The 21309-nt window shown below is 54.3% G+C and overlaps 2 protein-coding genes across 2 annotated transcripts; one reads left to right on the top strand and one right to left on the bottom strand.

Annotated features, from left to right (window-relative positions):
- Positions 1 to 2025: 2025 nt before the first annotated feature.
- LOC148045252 (avidin-like) lies at positions 2026 to 5753 on the top strand. The gene is made up of 4 exons (XM_087717056.1): positions 2026 to 2146; positions 2567 to 2777; positions 3652 to 3772; positions 5614 to 5753. Exons 1-4 carry the CDS (start codon positions 2045 to 2047, stop codon positions 5645 to 5647), a joined length of 468 nt encoding a protein of 155 aa, XP_087573182.1. The 5' UTR covers positions 2026 to 2044; the 3' UTR covers positions 5648 to 5753.
- An 8628-nt stretch (positions 5754 to 14381) lies between these two features.
- Positions 14382 to 20332, bottom strand: CREB3 (cAMP responsive element binding protein 3). The gene is made up of 9 exons (XM_087715230.1): positions 20162 to 20332; positions 19850 to 20087; positions 17400 to 17488; positions 17216 to 17308; positions 16850 to 16956; positions 16683 to 16751; positions 16358 to 16442; positions 16136 to 16220; positions 14382 to 15134 (listed from the first exon to the last, which is right to left on the bottom strand). Exons 1-9 carry the CDS (start codon positions 20255 to 20257, stop codon positions 14734 to 14736), a joined length of 1263 nt encoding a protein of 420 aa, XP_087571356.1. The 5' UTR covers positions 20258 to 20332; the 3' UTR covers positions 14382 to 14733.
- Between the last annotated feature and the right edge of the window lie 977 nt (positions 20333 to 21309).

Below are 21309 nucleotides of genomic sequence, written 5' to 3'. Positions count from 1 at the left end.
CTGGAGTGGCCCTCTTTGATGTCCGGCCTTGCTTGAATGACAGCCGAGGCACTGATGACACTGGAGAAGACTGTGGCCAGAGCCCACGGAGAGCCTGCAGAAAGCCTCTCCAGCTGTTCCATAACGTTCCTGCTTCCCATCATCTCCCTGACACTAAAAGTAAAGAATAATAAAAGTGAATTACGACATTAAGCAATAATCGCAGCAATTCCTCTTGTCAACAATACCCCCCCAAAAATAGAAACCCAATATACCTCTTCCACTCTCCATACACCTCTTTCTTCCACCACCCTCCAACTTCCTATCTTCCCTCCATCATCCCCCTCTACCCTACTTCCCCTCCCCCTCTACCACTCCTCTCTCCCAGTCCACTCCCTCCCTTCCTTCTCACCTTCCCTCCCACCCTCTCTCCCATCCCTCTCTCCCCATCTTTCTTCTATCCCACTCCTCCTCCCCTCGGTGTATTTCCACTATATTGCTGCGATTATTGTTTAATGTTGTATGGCGTTGGCTATGCACAGTATATATGTGAGTGTATGAAAATGAAAAAATGGAAAATAAAAAACTATCGCCAAAAAAAGTGAATTATGGATTCCACCCCCCCACCCCCCCACCCCGATCAACTTAATGCTTTACAGCAGATGTGGCTGCTGTCTGTGAACAAGCCAGGACTTTGCTCCACACAATTCTCCTCGCAGCTCCCTTTCCGTTGCTTGGGGGTCTCTGCTGGGCTTGGTGATTTCCTTGCAGGTGTTTCCAAAGAGCCTCCAAGACCACCCCCAAATAACCAAGACTTGACAGGGCAAGACCCTACGATGTAAAGGGAGTGAAACCCCATTCCTTCTTAGCCCTGATGAAATTATCTAGTTGGGTCATGAAAACGTCTGCAAGAAAAGAGCCAAACTCCGAGACCACCAAGGACCCCCTCATGTCAACCCTGGGCTGCGAAGACTCTCCTGCAGTGGAGCCTTTTGGGTTGCTTCTGCATCTGAAGGGAGGAGGGAGAGAAATGGGGAAGGTGGTGGTGATAAGTTTTCTTCTCCCCCTCCCATGCATTCAAGAAAAGCCCCTCAGAGCCCCCTCCCGCCTGCCAAACCATAGGAGCTGCTAAAATTGCCCTTATGAGGAGCCGACCTTCAGAGCAAGCCGAAGCCTCCACCCCCCGCCCCCGCCCCCGGCACCCACTGGCGACAGGCAGGCGTCTCAACCAGGGACTTCTGGCCCAGAAAGCCAAAACGTTGCTGTTCGCCCCTCAGATCTCAAGGATGGTTGACCTAGTGGAAAGAGATGAAGGATAATAACGATAAGGTCACACAGATAGGCTTCTTCCGAATCTTGCAACCTGCCCTTGGCTCCCCCCCCCCGCCTTCTGGAAATGGAAACAACGCCTGGGGGGGGGCAAAGGTTCCGCTTTTGCGAATGGCCACCTAACAAAGCATTCAAGCCCCCCTGGGGCTCCCCCTATAACCTCCTTTGTTGCTAGTCTGCATGCACCCCACTCCCCGAGTCATTTGGCGATGTTAGGGGATTAGGATTTATTTCATTTATATGCCGCCCTTTTCCCCGAAGGGGACTCAGGGCGGCCCACAACTCAGTCAAGGGAAAGGAGGTACAAACAGGGGGGGCCATGGTTGGGCCACCATGGGCACCGCAGGGTCCGCTTCCCCCCCCCCCCCGGAGATCAATCGCTGAGCGAAGCAGCCCGACCCTTCGCCCCGCAGAACGGCAGTTTTCGCCAGAAACTCTTGACACATTTTCCGGGCAGCAGAGCAGACCAAAAAAAAAAAAACGGGGAGCCCCGCGATGGCCTTCGCGGTCTGCCCCCCCGCCCTCGCATGCCAAAGTCACGGCCGGCACTCGCCAGCCATTTCCCAGAAGCTCCCGTCCCCTCGGGGAAGGGGGGAGGGATCCTGCCCCTCCCTGCCGCGAGGGGTCTGGGGAGGCGGCAGCTCCATTGGGGAGGTGTAGCCAGCGCGAGCCCAAGCGGGGCTTTATAAGGGCCCGTCCCGCCGGGGCTGGCAAGTCTTGAGTCCTGGAGGGCACCATGGCGATAGGCACAGCAGCGTTGGGACTCCTCGCTCTCCTGCTCGGCTGCTCCGGCAATTCTGCCGAAGCTCAAAACTCGGGGCGCTTCGCCATGCGGAAGGTGAGACGCGGAGTGGTGGGCGGAGGGTCCCGGCCTCCCTCGTGGAAAGCCGCCGCTCCTAGGCTCTGCGCAGAAGGGGCCGCTTCCTCGGGGTTGGCCGCACCCGGTCCCGTCGCGTTGAGCGCCCGGGGCTCCGAGTCCCAGACGGCCGGACGGCCGAGCGCTTGTTCCTCTGCCTCCACCGGGACTGCCGCTCTCGCTTGCGGGGCGACCCGGGCGCAGTCTGACAGGCGCCTCGCCCGACGGGGCTTTGGGACGGGCCGCCTCTGCCACCCGCTCCCGGCGTGGGCAGCCCGGGGGATCGGGCAGGTGGGGACTCCCCGGAGAAAAAGGAATCACCGCTGCCAGCCTCTCTACCTGTTGGACAGCCGCGCTCGGCCAGCCCCGTGAACTGTTTTCCTGCCCCCCCCCCCGCTTTAGTGCGTCCTGACTGGCAACTGGGTGAGTGACCAGGGCTCCAGGATGGTCATCTCGGACAGCAACAATTCCGGGGTGTTCAGCGGCTCCTATCTGACCGCCGTGGCTGCCACCGACAACACCATCCGGGCTTCCCCTCTGCACGGTGTCCAGCACCAGGCGGACCAGCGGGCCCAGCCCACCTTCGGCTTCACCGTCAACTGGAACTTCTCCGGTAAAGCCACTCACTATTTGGGGTGGAAGCAAATAGAATGGGGGGGAGGGAGGGAATCTAGTGGATCTCCCAGAGGAGGCATGATGCCGGTCGCGTCAGCCCGATTATTCCGGCTGGGGAAATCCAGGTGGAGGGCTTTCTCTGCATTGGTTCCTGCACTCTGGAATATCCTGCCCCCCCCACCCCCCAATGTGAGGTTGACCCCAACCCTCCTATATTTTCATAAGGGCCTAAAGACCTGACTCTGCCAGTTGGCTCACTGCCCCAGTGGAGGGATCAGTGCAGAGATTAGATCTGCCTCTTCCAGATTTTTTTTCACTCAATGCCTCCCCCTCCCCCCCCCCCCGCACATTAGCTGGAGCTGCCCAAAGAGTTTAGAGTTTTATTGATTTGTATGCCGCCCACTCCCGAAGGACTCCGGGCGGCTTACAATAAAACAAGGGAGGGGGGATAATACACAAACAACCTATTAAAATATACAACAGTCACAATTTCTGTGGGGCTGGATATTTCGAGAGCCCCCCCCCCCCGGCCTGCTGGAGCAGCCAGGACTTAACGGCTTTGCGGAAGGCCGGGAGGGTAGTGAGGGTCCGGATCTCCACGGGGAGATCGTTCCAGAGGGCTGGAGCTGCGACAGAGAAGGCTCTCCCCCTGGGAGTCGCCAGCCGATATTGGCTGGCAGATGGAATCCGGAGGAGACCTAACCTGTGAGATCTAATCGGTCTATGGGAGGTGATCGGCAGGAGGCTCCTCCAGGTGCCACCGGCATGGAGTAAATGATTTGGGTGGGTTGATCTATGAAACATACACCCCCCCCCCCCAGTGCTATAACCCAGTTACCTACCAGTGAGTCTCTGGCCGATTCCTCCCTCAGAGTCCACCACCGTCTTTGTGGGTCAGTGTTTCCTGGACGAGGATGGAGAGGAGCAGCTGAAGACCACCTGGCTGCTGCGTGTGGAGATGGGGTCCGTGGCAGAGGACTGGGGGGCAACCCGGTAAGGAAAAGTAGGGGTTGCTTTGCCCCCTAACTGGAAGGTCCCTGGGACCCCCCTTCTTCTTCTCTCTTTCCTCCCCCCTCCCCAAGTGGCTCTTGAAAGGGGGCACCAATGGTTTAGTTAGTTTATTGGTTTTGTATGCCGCCCACTCCCGAAGGACTCCAGGCGGCTTACAATGAAAAGAGAAGGGGGATAAATAAGACAATACAAAATTTAGAATACAACAAGTTGTAGAGTTTGTGTCTCTCGGGGTCATTTCAGCTCCCTGAGCAGCTGCAGCGGGAGAGGCTGGCATCAGCAATAGCAATAGCAGCTAGACTTATATACCGCTTCATAGGGCTTTCAAAGAATGTCAGACTAATTATTAATGCATTAGAATATCTGGGAAAGAATAACCAAATTCCTGCTGCGTTCATATTTCTGGATGCTGAGAAGGCCTTTGATCGAGTTAACTGGCAATTTCTGTTGAAGATATTGCAAAAAATGCAGATAGGAGATAGCTTTTTACGGTCAATTAAAGCAATATACCAACAGCAAACAGCCCAAATCATAGTCAACGGAAGTTTAACAGACTCCTTTTCAAATCGGAAAAGGTACAAGACAGGGCTGTCCTTCGTCCCCACTATTGTTCATTATAACTTTGGAAGTATTGTTGAATAAAATACGGGGCTTGGATGGTCTAAAAGGGATCAAGATTAGGCAGCAAGAATACAGAGTCCGCGCTTTTGCGGATGATTTGGTCATAATATTGGAACAACCGCAGGAATCTAGTATGGTTTTAATGAATACGATTAATCAATATGGTCAAGTGTCTTGGTTTTAAAATAAATTTAGGAAAAACAAAAATATTAGCTATTAATATGAATACTAAACAAAAGGAAGCATATCGCCCCCAACAACAATCCCCGGTCCTCATTTTACCCACCTCGGAAGGATGGAAGGCTGAGTCAACCCTGAGCCGGTGAGATTTGAACAGCCGAACTGCAGATAGCAGTCAGCTGAAGTGGCCTGCAGTACTGCACTCTACCCACTGCGCCACCTCGGCTCTTGGTAGACCACGTTTCTGCCACCTCCCCCACAAAGAAGCCCCTCAGAGCTTTTGAGGAGGTTCAGTGACAAGCTGTTGAAGTGTGGTTTGGGTGGCATCGCAGTTGGGTGGGCCCACAGCTGGCAACGTGTGGAGAGTTGGCATTAAAGAGCCAAGGTGGCGCAGTGGTTAGGGTGCAGTACTGCAGGCCACTTCAGCTGACTGTTATCTGCACCGGCTCAGGGTTGACTCAGCCTTCCATCCTTCCGAGGTGGGTGAAATGAGGACCCAGACTGTGGGGGCGATATGCTGACTCTGTAAACCGCTTAGAGAGGGCTGAAAGCCCTATGAAGCGGTATATAAGTCTAACTGCTATTGCTATTGCTATTAATTGCTCTACTCAAATTGGAGAGAAGGAGCCAGCACAGGCCCTATATTTGTATGGGGCAAAGAGGCAACCAGGGTGCCTCCCTAGGGCACACGGCCTGCACCTCCCAAGAGGCCATCCTCTCGGGACCCTCCGGAGCCTCTTCAAAGGAGGCCCATCAAAGACAGCGGAGATTTCAACCATCCTTCTTTGGGTCTGGGGCCGTTCCCCTCCTCAGATGGGGCCTGCAATGGGTGGCTGAGGACCCTACGGGCCCCAGAAGCAGCAACATCCATTTCCCCCTCTTTTTCATGGTCACCTCACCTGAGTGGGTAGAAGGAGGGAATGAGGTGGGTGGGGGTGGGAGGGATGCTCAGTCTGGGTGAACAGCAATCATGCCACCATGAATTTTGACATTTTTCCTCCCCCCCCTCTGCTTCATTGTAGAGTTGGCACCAACACTTTCTACCGCACCAAGTGAGAGGGTGAAGAGAGCCAGGTCCCCGTGGTTTCTGCCTGGGGATGGGGGTGAGCCTTCCTGCCTCACCCATCAGCCACTCTTCTCCAATAAAATGTTTTCCTGAGCAGCATCAGCCTCCCTGGTCTTTCAGAAGCTCCCTGGGTGCCAGTCTGAAGGCTTCCCGGAGATTTTCATTTCATTCATTCATTTTTCATTTATTATATTTATATGCCACCCTTTTCCCCCGAAGGGGACTCAGGGCGGCTAACAAATCAAATCAGGGAAGGGGGTGGGGGTACAGACAAAAAATAAAAAATAAACGATACATAACAATACATAATTTAAAAACACACAGCAGTCATACCATTCGAGACGGGGGCAACGGTTGTTTAGCCCCAGGCCTGTCGGAACAGCCAGGTTTTAAGGGCTTTGCGGAAGGCCTGGAGGGTGGTGAGGGTTCGAATCTCCACGGGGAGCTCGTTCCAAAGGGTCGGAGCAGCCACAGAGAAGGCCCTCCTCCGGGTAGTCGCCAGTCGACACTGGCCGGCGGATGGAATTCGGAGGAGGCCCAATCTGTGGGATCTAATCGGTCTAGCGGAGGTGATTGGCAGCAGGCGGTCTCTCAAGTACCCAGGTGATCCTGGGTAGGACCCAGAGATCCTGGGTAGGACCCAGAGATCCTGGGTAGGACCCAGAGATCCTGGGTAGGACCCCCATCTGGAGGGGGTGGGCTCAAAGCCAACTCTGGGGTTCAAGGGCCCTTTTCTAGTACTTCCCCCCCTTATTTTGCCTTGGCTTGGTCCTGGGGAGAGGGGGCTTCCTCCATGCAAACAGGCTTGAGATGGGGCTTAAGGAAGGTTGTTCTTGTGGTCACTCCTGATTTGGCCCCAAATGTGAAGTACCCGTGGGTCGCCCATGAAGCCAATGTTGAGAAAAGACACGGACACGAGCTTTCTCGGGATGAGGCGACCCAGATTGGGGTCTGGGAGCCCCTTTTATTGAGATAGGACAAAGGCAGGAGGAGCAATCAGCATGTGATTTAAGACAGCCTGTCAAACTACAATTGCTAATCTACTGCTCAGGGAAGTTCTATCTTACCTTACGTCGTTGGGTAAGGCACATCTAGAGTGAACTATCAGGATGTTATGTTATTCACTATCAGGATGTTATGGAGTTTGTTTTTTCCTGTGTGGTTCAGCATGGCTGTGCATGCCCTGTTTTGCACTGGGCCATGGGTGACTGCCACATCTACACAAGGAGTTATATGACAACACTCTTGTCTCTACGACCACACAGCTGTTGCCCTGGAGGACTGTGGGGAACCTGCAACTGATCCATGGGGCAGCAGTGGGAAGCACCCTCTCCCCAGGAGTTATCGATCTGTCCTGGTAGGGCCGGGGCACCTGGCTACTTTGTGAACTGAGCTGGCTCTCAGTGGGTCTCTGTACAGGACAAGCTGCTGGGGGGGGGGGGTGTCACTCATTAAGCCCTTTGCCCGCAACCATCTCTGCCATTGGACAAGCTTAGACAGAGCGGAACCCTCAGGGTGGGGGACGAAAGGGAAAGCAGAAGGATGGCCCTGAGTGAGGTTGGAAGTGTGGAACTGAGCAGGTTGCTCTGATTGGATCCAAGAGAAGCTTTAAGGCCGGCATGCGGTGGGGCACGACAAGGTTCACTCTGGGGCCCGGCTCTCTTCATAAGTAAACCAATGGGTTATTAATATTCACCAGCATCTGCCTTCACTAAAATCCAAGAACAGTCCCAGTTCAGCCAAAAGCAGGCCAATGCTATGGCCAAGGAGCCCACAGGGCACTTGAAAGTTTCCCAAACTTAGGAATGTATAAAAAAAATCAATTTGAATAACAAATGGTTATGTTAGTACGGTCAAAAAGGATCGTAACTTATGCAAAATTATTTTTTAAAGGTATTTGTATTTTAATGTTTTAAATTTCTAATAAAGGGGTTTTTTTTTCTTAAAAAAAGTTTCCCAAATGAGATAAACCCACCAGGCAATAGCAATAGCAATAGCAGTTAGACTTATATACCGCTTCATAGGGCTTTCAGCCCTCTCTAAGCGGTTTACAGAGTCAGCATATCGCCCCCAACAACAATCCGGGTCCTCATTTCACCCACCTCGGAAGGATGGAAGGCTGAGTCAACCCTGAGCCTGGTGAGATTTGAACCGCCGAACTACAGAACTGCAGTCAGCTGAAGTAGCCTGCAGTGCTGCATTTAACCACTGCGCCACCTCGGCTCTGATTAATATCAAATCTCCAACACAAGAGGACTCAGGAGGCCCGAAAAGCCCAGCATTCAGAAAGCACGATGTCCTTGGATCAGGTGAAGAAGGCAGAGTTCCTCTTCCTCATCCCTGACTGGCTGTGGCTGCCTGCATTTCCCACCTGAGTCCTCAGGGCCAACTCCCTCCCTGACTCCTGCTGGGAGCCCTTGGCCAGCTCCCCTCCAGCCCTGCCTGGGACTGGTTCATCCTCCTCCAAGGGGTATCAGGGGAAGCTGTGTCTGTGTGGGGTCATCACAATTGGCCACCCATGATGTGCAGGGACAAGTGGTTGTCCAACCTTGTCTTTAGGTCCTCCTGCAATGGAGCTTCCTCTACAGCTCCGGGAGGCAAGCCGTTCTGTTGTAATATAGTTCCTTGTGTAGGTGTGGGTCACCCATGGCCCAGTTCATGCCAGGGCATGCAGAGCCACGCTGAACCACACAGGAGAAAACAAACTCCTAAAACTCCATAACATCCTGATAGTTCATAACATAATATCCTGAGATGTGCCCTACCAATGACGCCCAGGATTTGACCATATATAGACAGAACTTCCCTGAGCAGTAGATTAGAAATTGTACTTTTACAGGCTGTTTTTAACCACATGCTATTGCTCCTCCTGCCTTTGTCCTATCTCAATAAAAGGGGCTCTCAGACCCCCAATCTGGGTCGCTCCATCCCGAGAAAGATCGTGTCCTGTCTTTTCTCCACATTGGCCTCATGGACGAACCACGGGAATGTTACACTGTTCCATTGAGGGAATCCCTTGGCCAGGAAACTCACCCCTCTTTCCAGGTTGACTCTCCTTCTGAGGAGCAAGAGAAGAGCAGCCGGATATAGGACAGGACAGAGGGGGCCTCAGTCGTGCTTGTCTGTGCTGAGTGCCCTGTTGAAATCTCAAACTCTCACACACACTCAGAGTGTCTATGAGATAAATAGTAAGTTTCTCAAAGCCGGACAGTGAAATAACAGATGAGAAGAGGAACATGACCAAATTGTCTCGGAAGGAAAGCCTGTCTCTTGAGTTTTGCTCCCAAAAGGAACACAGAGAAGTTAAAAGCCGAGTCCGAAGTTTGGTGAGCCAAGCCAGCTTCATCCGCCTGACCCAAAGCCAGAATTCCAGATGTCTTAAGTTCAGCTCAATTTGAATGCATGGTGGTAACTTTGGTCTTTTGTACTTTAATCATTCAGGCTAACAAGGCTCCATAGCTATGGTGTTTTTTTTAAATTCTTTTAACAGTGCTTTCACTTGTCCCTTTGGTCTGAATGAGCTCCTTTGATATTGAGGGAGTCAAAAATCGTGGCACGACAAAACCGTGGTCCACAAAAGCGCGCCCGATTAAAGCGCGTCGCTGACGTCATCAGCAGCGCGACAACAGCGACCGCGGAGAAAAAGGGGCGCTTTAAAAAGCGCTTTGAAAGCAAACCGATTCACGTTAAGGTAAGGGTTAGGTTTAGGTTTAGGGTTAGGTTAAGGGTTAGGGTTAGGGTTAGGTTTAGGGTTAGGTTAAGGGTTAGGTTTAGGGTTAGTGTTAGGTTAAGGGTTAGGGTTAGTGTTAGGTTAAGGGTTAGGTTTAGGGTTAGGTTTAGGGTTAGGTTAAGGGTTAGGTTTAGGGTTAGGTTAAGGGTTAGGTTTAGGTTTAGGGTTAGGTTTAGGGTTAGGTTAAGGGTTAGGTTTAGGGTTAGGTTAAGGGTTAGGGTTAGGTTAAGGGTTAGGTTTAGGGTTAGGTTAAGGGTTAGGGTTAGGGTTAGGTTAAGGGTTAGGTTTAGGGTTAGATTTCGGGGGGTTAGGTTTAGGTTTAGGGGTTAATTTTAGCTTTAGCGCTCACAGCATGCTTTTTTCATCGCGCTGTGATGACGTCAGGTACGTGGTTTCATCGAGCGCGCTTTAGTCGAACGTGGTTTTGTGGTGGAACCGAGAAAAATAACCAGGCAAGGAAAGGTGTGAACTTCCTTTATGGGCTCATCATCGAATAGCCCTATATAGCAATAAGTCATCTTACAAAGACCCTAACTTTTAATTTTGACTGATCAATAATCAGATAATTCTTGTGAGAATAGGAGCCAAGTCTTCTTAACAGTCTATGAAACCCAAAAGTCACATTGGCAGCTCCCGTGTCTTAATTTCGGGTGGGGATCAGTCCTACTTCTCAAGGATCCACTGATCCCAAATCACACTCTCTAACAAATCAACAAAGAACATGGAATAATTGGGAGGGAAGGGATCTTGGAGAGTTTCTAGTCTGACCTATTCCATTGATTAATTGTTCTCATGGTCAGTGCTTGTAGAGAGGGCGTTGAGCAGGGTCAACATTCTGAGTTCCATCCACGACACAGGGACAAGAAGCGGGATTGCTTCGGGACTGTTGGCTAAACCAGGCTGCAGCTAGTTGACTTTAATTAAGGGAGCTCCTTCCTTCCTTCCTTCCTTCCTTCCTTCCTTCCTTCCTTCCTTCCTTCCTTCCTTCCTTCCTTCCTCCCTCCCTCCCTCCCTCCCTCCCTCCCTCCCTCCCTTCCTGGCCCAGGAGCCTCACAGAGCCTCTAGGGCAGTGTTTCTCAACCTTGGAGACTTGAAGTCCTGTGGACTTCAACTCCCAGAATTCCCCAGCCAGCTGTGCTGGGTCAGGTCAAAGCAGCTCCTGACTTGCCCGGCTGGACAACTTTGTCCAGGAAAAGGTGGAGGAGGGAACTGGAGGGGTTTCATTCTCACCAAAAGGGATGAAATGGTGGACGGACTGGAAGTTACGGGGACTTTGAGGGAGAATGGTCATCTCAAACTAGAATTTGCAGGGATGGGTTGCTGTTGTGGCCCAGCAGGTGCCGTTGGAGCTGCCACCAGACTCCGACAGCGAGGGGCCCTCTGACTCGGCTCTGGAGGATGTGGAGGACCCTGGACAGGGTTCCGACTCCGAGCAGGGCGCAGAGAGGCAGGTTGGCCACCAGGAGGCGCCTGAGCCTTGGACCAGTGGGGAGGAGACAAGGGAGAGTGAGCCGGAGCCCATTTCAGCCACTTGCTGCCCCCCCAACTTCCTCTTCCTCCCTGCACCCCCCCCCCAGGCAAAGTCAGCCTGTCTCCTCCTCCAGTCCTTGCAGGGTTAAGTCAATGCCTTCACTTCCATCACTTTAAATTGTAAGGTTTTAATAAATGAAAGAGGAACCTGATCCTGTTGGAATGAATTCTTCTTTACCTGCATTTATTGCTCCACATAATCACCAGGGGCTTGGCCAGGTTCAAGGAAGCCCAGGTGAAGGTCACATCTGCAGGCCAAAGGATGTGGGCGTGTGCTCCATGCATGTGATTTGATTTGGGGGGAGGGGGCTAGGAGAGAGTGGGGGAAGGGGGGGGAGGTGTTCTGTGGAGGGTGGGGCCTGTAGGCAGGTGAGCATGAGAGATTGCCTGGCAACAGTGAGAGCAGCAAAGCATCCACATTTCTGGTTTCTGGCTCTTCCTGCCATCGGCAGAGGTGACCCAGAGCTTCCTGGGGAGGGCAGGGGGGGGGGTAGAGGTTCACCTCCAGGGCCCTGAATTGAATTGAATTTATTATATTTCTATGCCGCCCTATTCCCAGAAGGGACTCAGGGCGGCTCACAAATCAAGTCAGGGGGGGGGGGGATACAAATAGGAAAAAAAGACATGGACAAAACAATACCACAATTTAAAAACAATCAACAGGCACACCATTCGAGCGGGGACAAGAACTCATCAGCCCCAGGCCTGTCGGAACAGCCAGGTTTTAAGGGCTTTGCGGAAAGCCTGGAGGGTGGTGAGGGTCCGAATCTCCACGGGGAGCTCGTTCCAGAGGGTCGGAGCAACCACAGAGAAGGCTCTCCTCTGGGTGGTAGCTAGATGGCATTGTCCAGTGGATGGAATTCGGAGGAGGCCTAATCTGTGGGATCTAATCGGTCTGTTGGAGGTAATTGGCAGCAGGCGGTCTCTCAAGTACCCAGGTCCAATACCATGAAGGGCTTTATAAGTGACGACTAGCACCTTGAAGCGTATCCGGAGACCAATAGGCAGCCAGTGCAGCTCGCGGAGGATAGGTGTAACGTGGGTGTACCGAGGTGCACCCACGATCGCTCGCACGGCTGCATTCTGGACAAGCTGAAGTCTCCGAATGCTCTTCAAGGGCTGCCCCATGTAGAGCGCATTGCAGTAGTCCAGTCTTGAGGTCACGAGGGCATGAGTGACTGTTGCGAGGGCCTCCCTGGCGAGGGATTTTCCATACACTGCTAGGCAAAATTGCTGGGATCCATTTTCAGTTGGGTACCAAGCGATGTGCAGATCAACTGTTGGAGATTCCCAGGAGCAGTTGGAGAAGACCAAGTGGAGCTGTGTGTGGGGCGTTTGAGCAGAGGCACCTGTGCATTACAGCAGCGCCCCCTCCTGGCTGCTGAAGGCTACCCGGAAGTGACAGCTGGTTCTCCTTAAAGGAGGCGGGGGGGGGGGGGTCCTTGGAACCTTCCTCTCAAGGCCACTGGAGCCTCCTGGAGAATTTTCATCCAGGAGAGGCGATGTGATGTTCCCGTGGGTCATCCATGAGGCCAATGTGGAGAAAAGACAGGACACGACCTTTCTCGGGACGGAGCGACCCAGATTGGGGGTCTGAGAGCCCCTTTTATTAAGATAGGACAAAGGCAGGAGGAGCAATAGCATGTGCTTAAAAACAGCCTGTAAAAGTACAATTTCTAATCTACTGCTCAGGGAAGTTCTGTCTATATATGGTCAAATCCTGGGCGTCATTGGTAGGGCACATCTCAGGATGTTATGTTATGAACTATCAGGATGTTATGGAGTTTTAGGAGTTTGTTTTCTCCTGTGTGGTTCAGCGTGGCTCTGCATGCCCTGTTATCCACTGGGCCACGGGTGACCGCTACGCCTACACAAGGAACTATATTACAACAGGCGATTGTCCCGCAGCTCCAGAGGAGGCCGGGTGAAGTGGATAGAGCCCCTTTTCATAGCTTTCAGGCTCGCTTATGGGGCAGAGGGAGCATCAATCGTGTTTTGTGGATGACCTCTGGCGGAAGCAGGACGGAGGTAGAGCCTGCATCACCTTGAAGCCGGTCCCGGTTGGAGTCGATTGGCAGAGAAAAGTGCCCCTGCACTTATATAAGTCTAACTGCTATTGCTATTGCTCTATCATCTATCTATCTATCTATCTATCTATCTATCTATCTATCTATCTATCTATCTATCTATCTATCTATCCGAGGTGGCACAGTGGTTAGGATGCAGTACTGCAGGCCACTTCAGCTGACTGTTATCTGCAGTTCGGCTGTTCAAATCTCACCGGCTCAGGGTTGACTCAGCCTTCCATCCTTCCGAGGTGGGTGAAATGAGGACCCAGACTGTGGGGGGCGATATGCTGACTCTATAAACCGCTTAGAGAGGGCTGAAAGCCCTATGAAGCGGTATATAAGTCTAACTGCTATTGCTATTGCTATCCATGCATGCAGACTCCAAAGGCCAAGCAGAGACCAGTAACCAACTTCTGACCCTTCTGAGTTCCCATGGAAACCAAGACCAGATCCTGGGGAGGGGGTGGTGTTGCTCACTCTGCCAAGCCGTGGGTTAGGCTCAGTGCCATGTTAGTCTCGCCCTCCTTTCACAGGCCCACTTAATCCTCTTCTGCGCCCCTCCACCCGCCACTGCTCAAGGCAAGCCCAAAGAGTTCAAGACCCCGCTGGCTGCAGCCTGGAGCACAAGCCAGCCCTGGTGGGCAGCCCAGGCGAGACCCCTTTGGTCCGGGACTGCAAGGGAGCATTACAAGGAAGGCAGCTCTCCGCGTGACCCGGAAGGCCGATGCTGGGAGAGGGATGAAGTCCATGCACAAGTCTGGGGACAGTCCCAGTGGCGACGGGGACACCCCAGGGAAGCGGCTGGGGACAGATGGTCCTTTAGGCGGCCCAGCAAGACGGCCACGCAGGAAGCCCATCATACCCAGTGGGAAAGGAGGGGCTGGGCTTCCTCTCCAAGAGGCCGCTGGGGAGCCATTTATTGCTTGCCCTCTAACAAGAACGTCACACAAAGCTGGACCAGAGCAAGCCTTGCCGCGCCCTTCCTCTTCAGGCCCAGCGTCCCCCTCCGAGGTGGGCCAGCCTCCGCCCTTGCCTCATGCCAGCTGGGGTGGGGGTGGGGTGGCCTCCCAGAGAGGCAGGGCAGGTAAACTAGGATGTGGGCAAAGAGTCTGGGCAGCATCTCCTGCTGGGGCTCGCAGTGGCCCTTCTGAGCCCGGGGACGGCCAATGCGTGACCCGTCAAAACCGCGGTCCACTAAAGCGCGCCCGATCAAAGCGCGTACGTGACGTCATCAGCAGCGCGACAAATAAAATTAAAAATAAATTAAAATAAAATAAAAATAAAATTAAAGCAAGCCGATTCACATAAAGGTAAGGGTTAGGGTTAGGTTTAGGTTAAGGGTTAGGTTAAGGGTTAGGTTTAGGGTTAGGTTTAGCGTTAGGTTTAGCGTTAGGTTAAGGGTTAGGTTTAGGGTTAGGTTTAGGGTTAGGTTAAGGGTTAGGCTTAGGGTTAGGTTTAGGGTTAGGTTTGGGGGGGTTAGGGTAAGGTTTTCGCGTTAATTTTAAATTTAACGCTCACAGCGTTTTTGTCGCGCTGTGATGACGTCACGTACGCGCTTTCGTCGAGCGCGCTTTAGTCTACCGCGGATTTGTGGTGGAACCGGCCAATGAGGTGAGGCCCCAATCGGAGGAGCCCCGCCAGGGCAAAGCCCCTCCTGCTTTCCTGCTGCCCCACCTCTGTCCAGAGTCTCCCCTTCCAGATCTCAGCATTCACACGTTGCGGGCAAAGCGGCCCCCAGCCTCAGTCCTCACATCTCGTCAGAGCGATGGGGCTGCAGGATGACGCTTGTGCCAGCACCATCTGCCCAGCCAGGCTGCTGGTCAACAGAGGCAGGCGGGAGTGCCCTCTCCTTCCCCGGAGGAGGGTCCTTGGGGGCCGGGAGGAGCCCCTTCATTGCAGGAGAAGGGGAGTCCGAGGAGGAGCTGCCGTTGCCGGCCGAGGCGGGAGGCCCGGTCTCCAGGGTGCTCCGTGAGTCTTCCACAGACCCATTGAGGCTTCCTGCAGCCCCAAAGGCTTTGGGGGACAGAGGTTTCTCTGACGAAAGGGATCCAGGTTGGGGGAGGGGCATCGTCGCTTCTGCTGGCTGCGGGGCACCAGCCAACATCTGGGAAGTCCCACTTGGCAACTCCCGCAGCTTTCGAGACAACACTGGAAGGAAAAAAAGGGGGGCAGTCACAACACTGCAGGGGAGCTGGGTTGCCCCCCTCGGGGTGTCCCCGGCGGCTTCCCCTTCCCCCGTCTCCTCCTCCTCCTCCCTTGGAATGAACTGCCCCCCGAAAACCTTGTGCTTCTTTCCTCCGTTTGAAAGAAGTTATCAGAAGTGCCCCCAAACCAGCTCTGTCCCTCTAGGAATGTCATCGAGTCCCTGGCCACAAAAAATCGTGACTCGTCAAAACCGCGTTCCACAAAAGCGCGGTCGACGAAAGCGCGTATGTGACGTCATCACAGCGCGACGAAAAAGATCGAAAAATTGAAATAAAAATTAAATTACAGCAAGCCGATTCACATAAAGGTAAGGGTTAGGTTAAGGGTTAGGGTTAGGGTTAGGTTAAGGGTTAGGGTTAGGTTTAGAGCGTTAGCGTTACGCTTAGCGTTAGGTTAAGGGTTAGCGTTACGTTTTTCGTTAGGTTAAGGGTTAGGTTAAGGGTTAGGTTTAGGGTTAGGTTTGGGGTTAGGGTTAGGTTTGGGGGGGTTAGGGTAAGGTTTTCGCTTTATTTTTACATTTTTCGATCTTTTTCGTCGCGCTGTGATGACGTCACATACGCGCTTTCGTCGACCGCGCTTTTGTCTACTGCGGTTTTGTGGTGGAACCCAAAAAATATCCCTTTGCAAAGGCGTCTGCCGGGGACTCTGGGAGGCCCCTTGGCTTCAACCAGACCTTTCCTCTTTACGACCAGGGAAGGGCGTCAACAAAGCCTCTCCTCCTTCTCCTCCACCCACGCGCCGAACTGCTCCGACCGGCTAACCTTGGCTCTGCACTGACTGAAGCCGGCCGGGCAGCTGAGAGGCCCAAAGGCTGTGGGGGTTTTTAGCCCCCCAGGAGTTTGCTCAGCCTTTGCAGGAGCTGCAAAAGGCTTGGGGTGGGGTGGGGCTCCAGCCTGAGGGGGCTTTAAGAGGTTGCAGGGGCCGGGCCAGCCCTGGGAACTCACCTCCATGCTGCCCCAACGGTTGCTTCTGGCCGCCCAGGGGATAGAGGCTGGGCAGGAGGACCAGGCAGAAGGAGAAGAGCAGCACCTGGGCAGAGGGCAGAGAGGGTCATCAGACCGCAGCTGGCATGGCCAAAACGTGCCCCCCTCCCTCCTTGCACTTCCCCTTCCCCTGGCAGACTGGAGGGGTGCAAGGGAGGGCCGGACAGAGGCCCGGAAACTCACCATGACGCAGGTACTAGCCGCAGCAGTCTTGGTGGAGGAGTGCTGGACAAGCGCTTGTAACTTCCTCAACTGCTCAAGCAGGGACCTGCAACAGAGCATGGCTGACTCCCCCTCAGCTGCACCACGGGGGGTGGGGGGGCTCTCTCACTGCAGCAGGGAGCCCCCTGACCCGAACCAGCCAAGGGCTGCATCCCTATTGAGTGGCGCAGTTTCGATCATCCTTTGATCCGCGTGTGTGGGCAAATGAAGCCCGGGGCTGCTATGGACGCGCCCCCCCCCCCCAGTTGGCCTGCAGGACCCTCAAGAAGAGGGGGCCCCAACTCACCTGTTCTGCTTCTGCAGCAGCTGCACCTTCTCCTGGAGCTGACTGTTCTGGGACGTGCAGGCCAGCACCCTGCAGAGAGAGATGGGTCAGGGAGACGGAAGGGGAAGCGAGGAGGGACGCCCTGCCCTGCTGCCTGATGGGGAGGGGGCTTCCCCAGGATCCCCCACCTGCTCTCCAGGTTGTCCATGTAGAGCTTCTTCCGCCGGCGGCTGTCCTGGGCCGACTGCTTGTTGCGGATCTTCCTCCGGACTCGCTTCAGGACCCGCTCCTCTGCCTGGCAGCACAGGGGGTGGGGGGTGGGGTCAGCCAAAGACCTCCCCTCCTCCGAGCAGCCCCTGCCCTTTCTGCCAGCCTGCCAAGGGTTTTTTCCAGCCCTCGCAGCCCTGTACCCTTTCCCCACAGCCCGGAGGGAGCCCCAGGCTAGCCCCTCTGCAGGGCAGCTCTCCTGGAGCCAAGAGTGGGGCAGGGGGTTTTCACTCTCCCCCCCCCCCCGTGCCTCCGGATGTCCCGCAGGCCAGGTGAGGAGGGCCCACCTTGGTCAAGGGTAGGTGGGAGGGAATCGTGACGCCCTCCTTCTCCAGGAGTTGCTTCTCCTCATCCGTCAGGACCAGCGGGGGGAAGTCCAACTGGAAGAGCAGAAAAGGGGGTGGCTGATGAGGCTCAGGGGCTGGGAAGGTGAGGGGCTCCCAGAAGAGCGGCCTGGTCCAGGCTGCTTACCTGCAGGCCTCCTCCTACCAGGGGCTCTGCCGAGAGTGCTGCCGTGGGAAGGCCGAGGCCCTCGGTGGTTTCCACGTCTGCCCACATTTCTGGAAGAGGAAGGAGAGCTGTGTAACTAGCAGCAATGTGAAACAGCCCCCCCCCCATGCAAACTTCAGCCTTGTTCACACAGGACACCAAGCTGGCTAGAGCAGGCCTGGTTAGTGGGAGGCCCCAGCACATGGGCTTGTTGACAGAACCAGCCAGCAGTGTCTAAAATAGACACACCAACAACAATAGAAAAAGGAAGGGAGAGAGGAGGAGAGAATGAAAGGAAGAAGAAAGAGGTAAGGAGAGGAGGATGGAAAGGAGAGAAAGAGGAGGAGAGAGGGTAGGAAGGGGAAGGGGAAGAGCAGGAGTAGGAGAAAGGTACGGGAAGAAGGAAGGGGAAGGAGAGGAGGAAGGAGGAAAGTAGAGAAGGGAGGGAGGGAGAAAGGAAAGGGAAAGGAGGATGGAAGGGAGAGAAAAGGAAGGAGAGAGGGTAGGAAGGGAAAGAGGAAGAGCAGGAGCAAAGGAGAGGTAAGGGAAGAAGGAAGGGGAAGGAGAGGAGGAAGGAAGGAAGTAGAGAAGGGAGAGAGGGTGAAAAGAAAGAGGTAAGGAGAGGAGGATGGAAAGGAGAGAAAGAGGAGGAGAGAGGGTAGGAAGGGAAAGAGGAAGAGCAGGAGCAAAGGAGAGGTGAGGGAAGAAGGAAGGGGAAAGAGAGGAGGAAGAAGTAGAGAAGGGAGAGAGGGTGGAAAGAAAGAGGTAAGGAGATGAGGATGGAAAGGAGAGAAAGAGGAGGAGAGAGGGTAGAAAGGGGAAGAGGAAGAGCAGGAGTAGGAGAAAGGTACAGGAAGAAGGAAGGGAAAGGAAAGGAGGAAGGAAGAAAGTAGAGAAGTGAGGAAGGGAGAAAAGAAAGGGAAAATAAGGTGGTGTTGTAACAGGAGGAAGGGATGGTAAACAAAGCAACCCAAACGGTATATTATAACCTATTAAATGAAATAATAAATGTATAAGAATGATAAATGTTAAAACACCTGTAACCAAACGACATGCTGGATGTGATGATGGTTGTTTTTTTGTGTGTTTTTTTCTTTCTTCTTTTGATTATTGTGTGTATGTGTTGTCTATGCAATAAAAAAAAACCATATAATAAAAAGAACCAGCCAGCTATGGAGGGGGATGGGCTCCAATGGGCCCAGCCTGGGGTGCCGGTGTAGGCTGTTTGCCCAAGGGTTGGGGGAAAGCCAGCTGGGGCACAGAGCCATAGGAAGCCCCCATAAGTCTAGCCGAGTTCTGAGAATCCAATTCCCGACCCAAGTCAAGGCTTTGTACAATGATGCCACACAGAGCATTTCATGGGCCAAACCCTCAGAGGAGCCTCTCTGGATCCAGGGTGCCTTTGATTTCTCTGCCTAGATGCGAGACCTTGCTTTTCTCATCACTGAAATGTGTATTGCTGGACTGGGCCCAATGCTCAAGTGTCTGTCAAGATCCATCTGTATCTTGAGTCTATCATCTAAAGCAGTGTTTCTCAACCTTGGCAACTTGAAGATGTTGACATCTTCAAGTTGCCAAGGTTGAGAAACACTGTGTTGGCAATTCCCCTTAGCTTGGTGTCATCTGCAAATCTGATGAATTTCCCTTCTATCCCCCTCTTCTAAATGATTGATGGAAAATACTGAGTAGTCCTGGGATTAAGAGGGAGCCCATTACATACTTCCCTCCTCCCTGTAGTTGCAGTTTCACTGAGGATTGCAGGTTGAGTGCGGCTGGTCAGCCAGTTTCCAATCCATCTGGTGGCGGTGCTGTCTATCCCACATCTTCTATCTTACCAAGAAGTAGGTGGTGGTGGTCTATTTTATCAAATACCTCCCTGGAGTCAGAGTGTTGCAAGTGGCAAAGGGGTTTCCCCGCTCCCTGCCGGAGAACCAGTTCTCCCTGGCCTGCCTGGGGCTCAGGTGGCTCTTCTGGCTGGCTGCGGCCGTTTCCCTCCCGCCCATTTCTCCATCCTCTACGCCAGTGTTTCTCAACCTTGGCAACTTGAAGATGTCCGGACTTCAACTCCTAGAATTCCCCAGCCAGCGAATGCTGGCTGGGGAATTCTGGGAGTTGAAGTCCGGACATCTTCAAGTTGCCAAGGTTGAGAAACACTGCTCTACGCCAGTGTTTCTCAACCTTGGTGGCTTGAAGTCCTGTGGACTTCAACTCCCAGAATCCCCCAGCCAGCATAGCATAGCATAGCATAGCTGGCTGGGGAATTCTGGGAGTTGAAGTCCACAGGACTTCAAGTCACCAAGGTTGAGAAACACTGCTCTACGCGGCCCAAGGAAGCGGCAGGAAGGGCCGGAGGTTCGCTCAGAGGACCAGCCCTACGGCAGCCCCCGACCCCTAGCCCAGCTCAGCCCGGAACGCCGGCCAGCATCGCTCACCCAGGTCGATGGCCACGTCGCCCTCGGAGGGCTCCGTGGGCGCCGCGGCGGCAGGCAGGGGCAGCGAGTAGTTGTGCTCCCATTCCAGGCAGCCCGAGCCAGGGAGGCTGCCGGCGGGAGACGGGCTCCGGTCTTCGGCGAGGCTGCTCTGGCCGGAGGGCTCGCCGGAGCCGTCCCATTCCTCCCCGACGGGGCTCCAGAGGCATCGCAGCAGTTCCTCCAGCTCCTCCTCCTCCTCCTGCGGGGCGAGAGGCAGCGGGAGCAACCAGCGCCAGCCGAGGGCACCGCCCGCCCGTCCGGCCCGCCGCTCACCTGCGGGAAGCCCCAGGGCTCCGGCTCCGGTTCGGGCTCGCTCCCCAGGAAAAGCTCCTCCCGCAGCAGCCAGTCCAGCAGGTCGTGCTCGGCCATGCCGCCCCGGGAAAGGAAGCCGGTCAAATGCCCCGCCGCCGCCGCCGCCCCTCGCTCCAGCTACGCCGCTCCGGCTGCTGGACGGTGCCGCCCCGCCCCGCCCCTTCCAACACGGCAGAGATGACGTCACCCCAGGAAGTCCCTCGCGCTCCGTCCGTATTTCTCTTGTCCCGCCTCTCTCGCGGCCGTTCACTGGCTGGTGTGGCCGTCACTCGAGCCTGGGAAAATCCTGCGGCTTCTGACGTCATGGGGCGTGGGCGCCGGGTTCTCCCTCGGGCGCTGCCGGCCGCTCCCTGGCGGCTCTGGGCTGAAGGCCTGACGTCATGGGTTCTCGGAGATGCTCTAGTCTAGTCCAGTGTTTCTCAACCTTAGCAACTTGAAGATGTCTGGACTTCAACTCCCAGAATTCCCCAGCCAGTATTCGCTGGCTGGGGAATTCTGGGAGTTGAAGTCCAGACGTCTTCAAGTTGCCAAGGTTGAGAAACACTGCTCTAGTCCAGCCCGCTGCCCCGCACATGCATGGCAGAATGGCAGCCCGAGCTTGGCTTGCCCCTCCCCCGTAGAACCCCGGCCTTACTTCAATAGAAGCGCCCCCCCCCCCCGGCTTTTCCTGCTTGTCCCCGGGGGGGTTGTTTTTTAGAATGGAACCGAACCCTCTGTTGGCCAAGTGTGAATGGGCACGCAAGGGATTTGTCCGAGGTGGTGCAGTGGTTAAATGCAGCACTGCAGGCTACTTCAGCTGACTGCAGTTCTGCAGTTCAGCGGTTCAAATCTCAACCGGCTCAGGGTTGACACAGCCTTCCATCCTTCCGAGGTGGGTAAAATGAGGACCCGGATTGTTGTTGGGGGCGATATGCCGACTCTGTAAACCGCTTAGAGAGGGCTGAAAGCCCTATGAAGCGGTATATAAGTCTAACTGCTATTGCTATTGCTACTGTTATAATTGAGCTGCAACGTGGCCCATGGATTCAATCAATAAATACCGTTTGGATCTCCCTGTGTCAGGAGCCTCCACCTGTCGCTGCTTGTCCTGCCTTCAGGAGAGTCCCCAC

Source organism: Thamnophis sirtalis, unplaced genomic scaffold, assembly GCF_051295495.1.
Source record: "Thamnophis sirtalis isolate CommonGarterSnake01/CBP01778 unplaced genomic scaffold, rThaSir2_p1.2 scaffold_5, whole genome shotgun sequence".
Classification (NCBI taxonomy): Eukaryota; Metazoa; Chordata; class Lepidosauria; order Squamata; family Natricidae; genus Thamnophis; species Thamnophis sirtalis.
The sequence above is the reverse complement of the archived record's forward strand: the minus strand, read 5'-3'. Positions and strand labels throughout refer to the sequence as shown.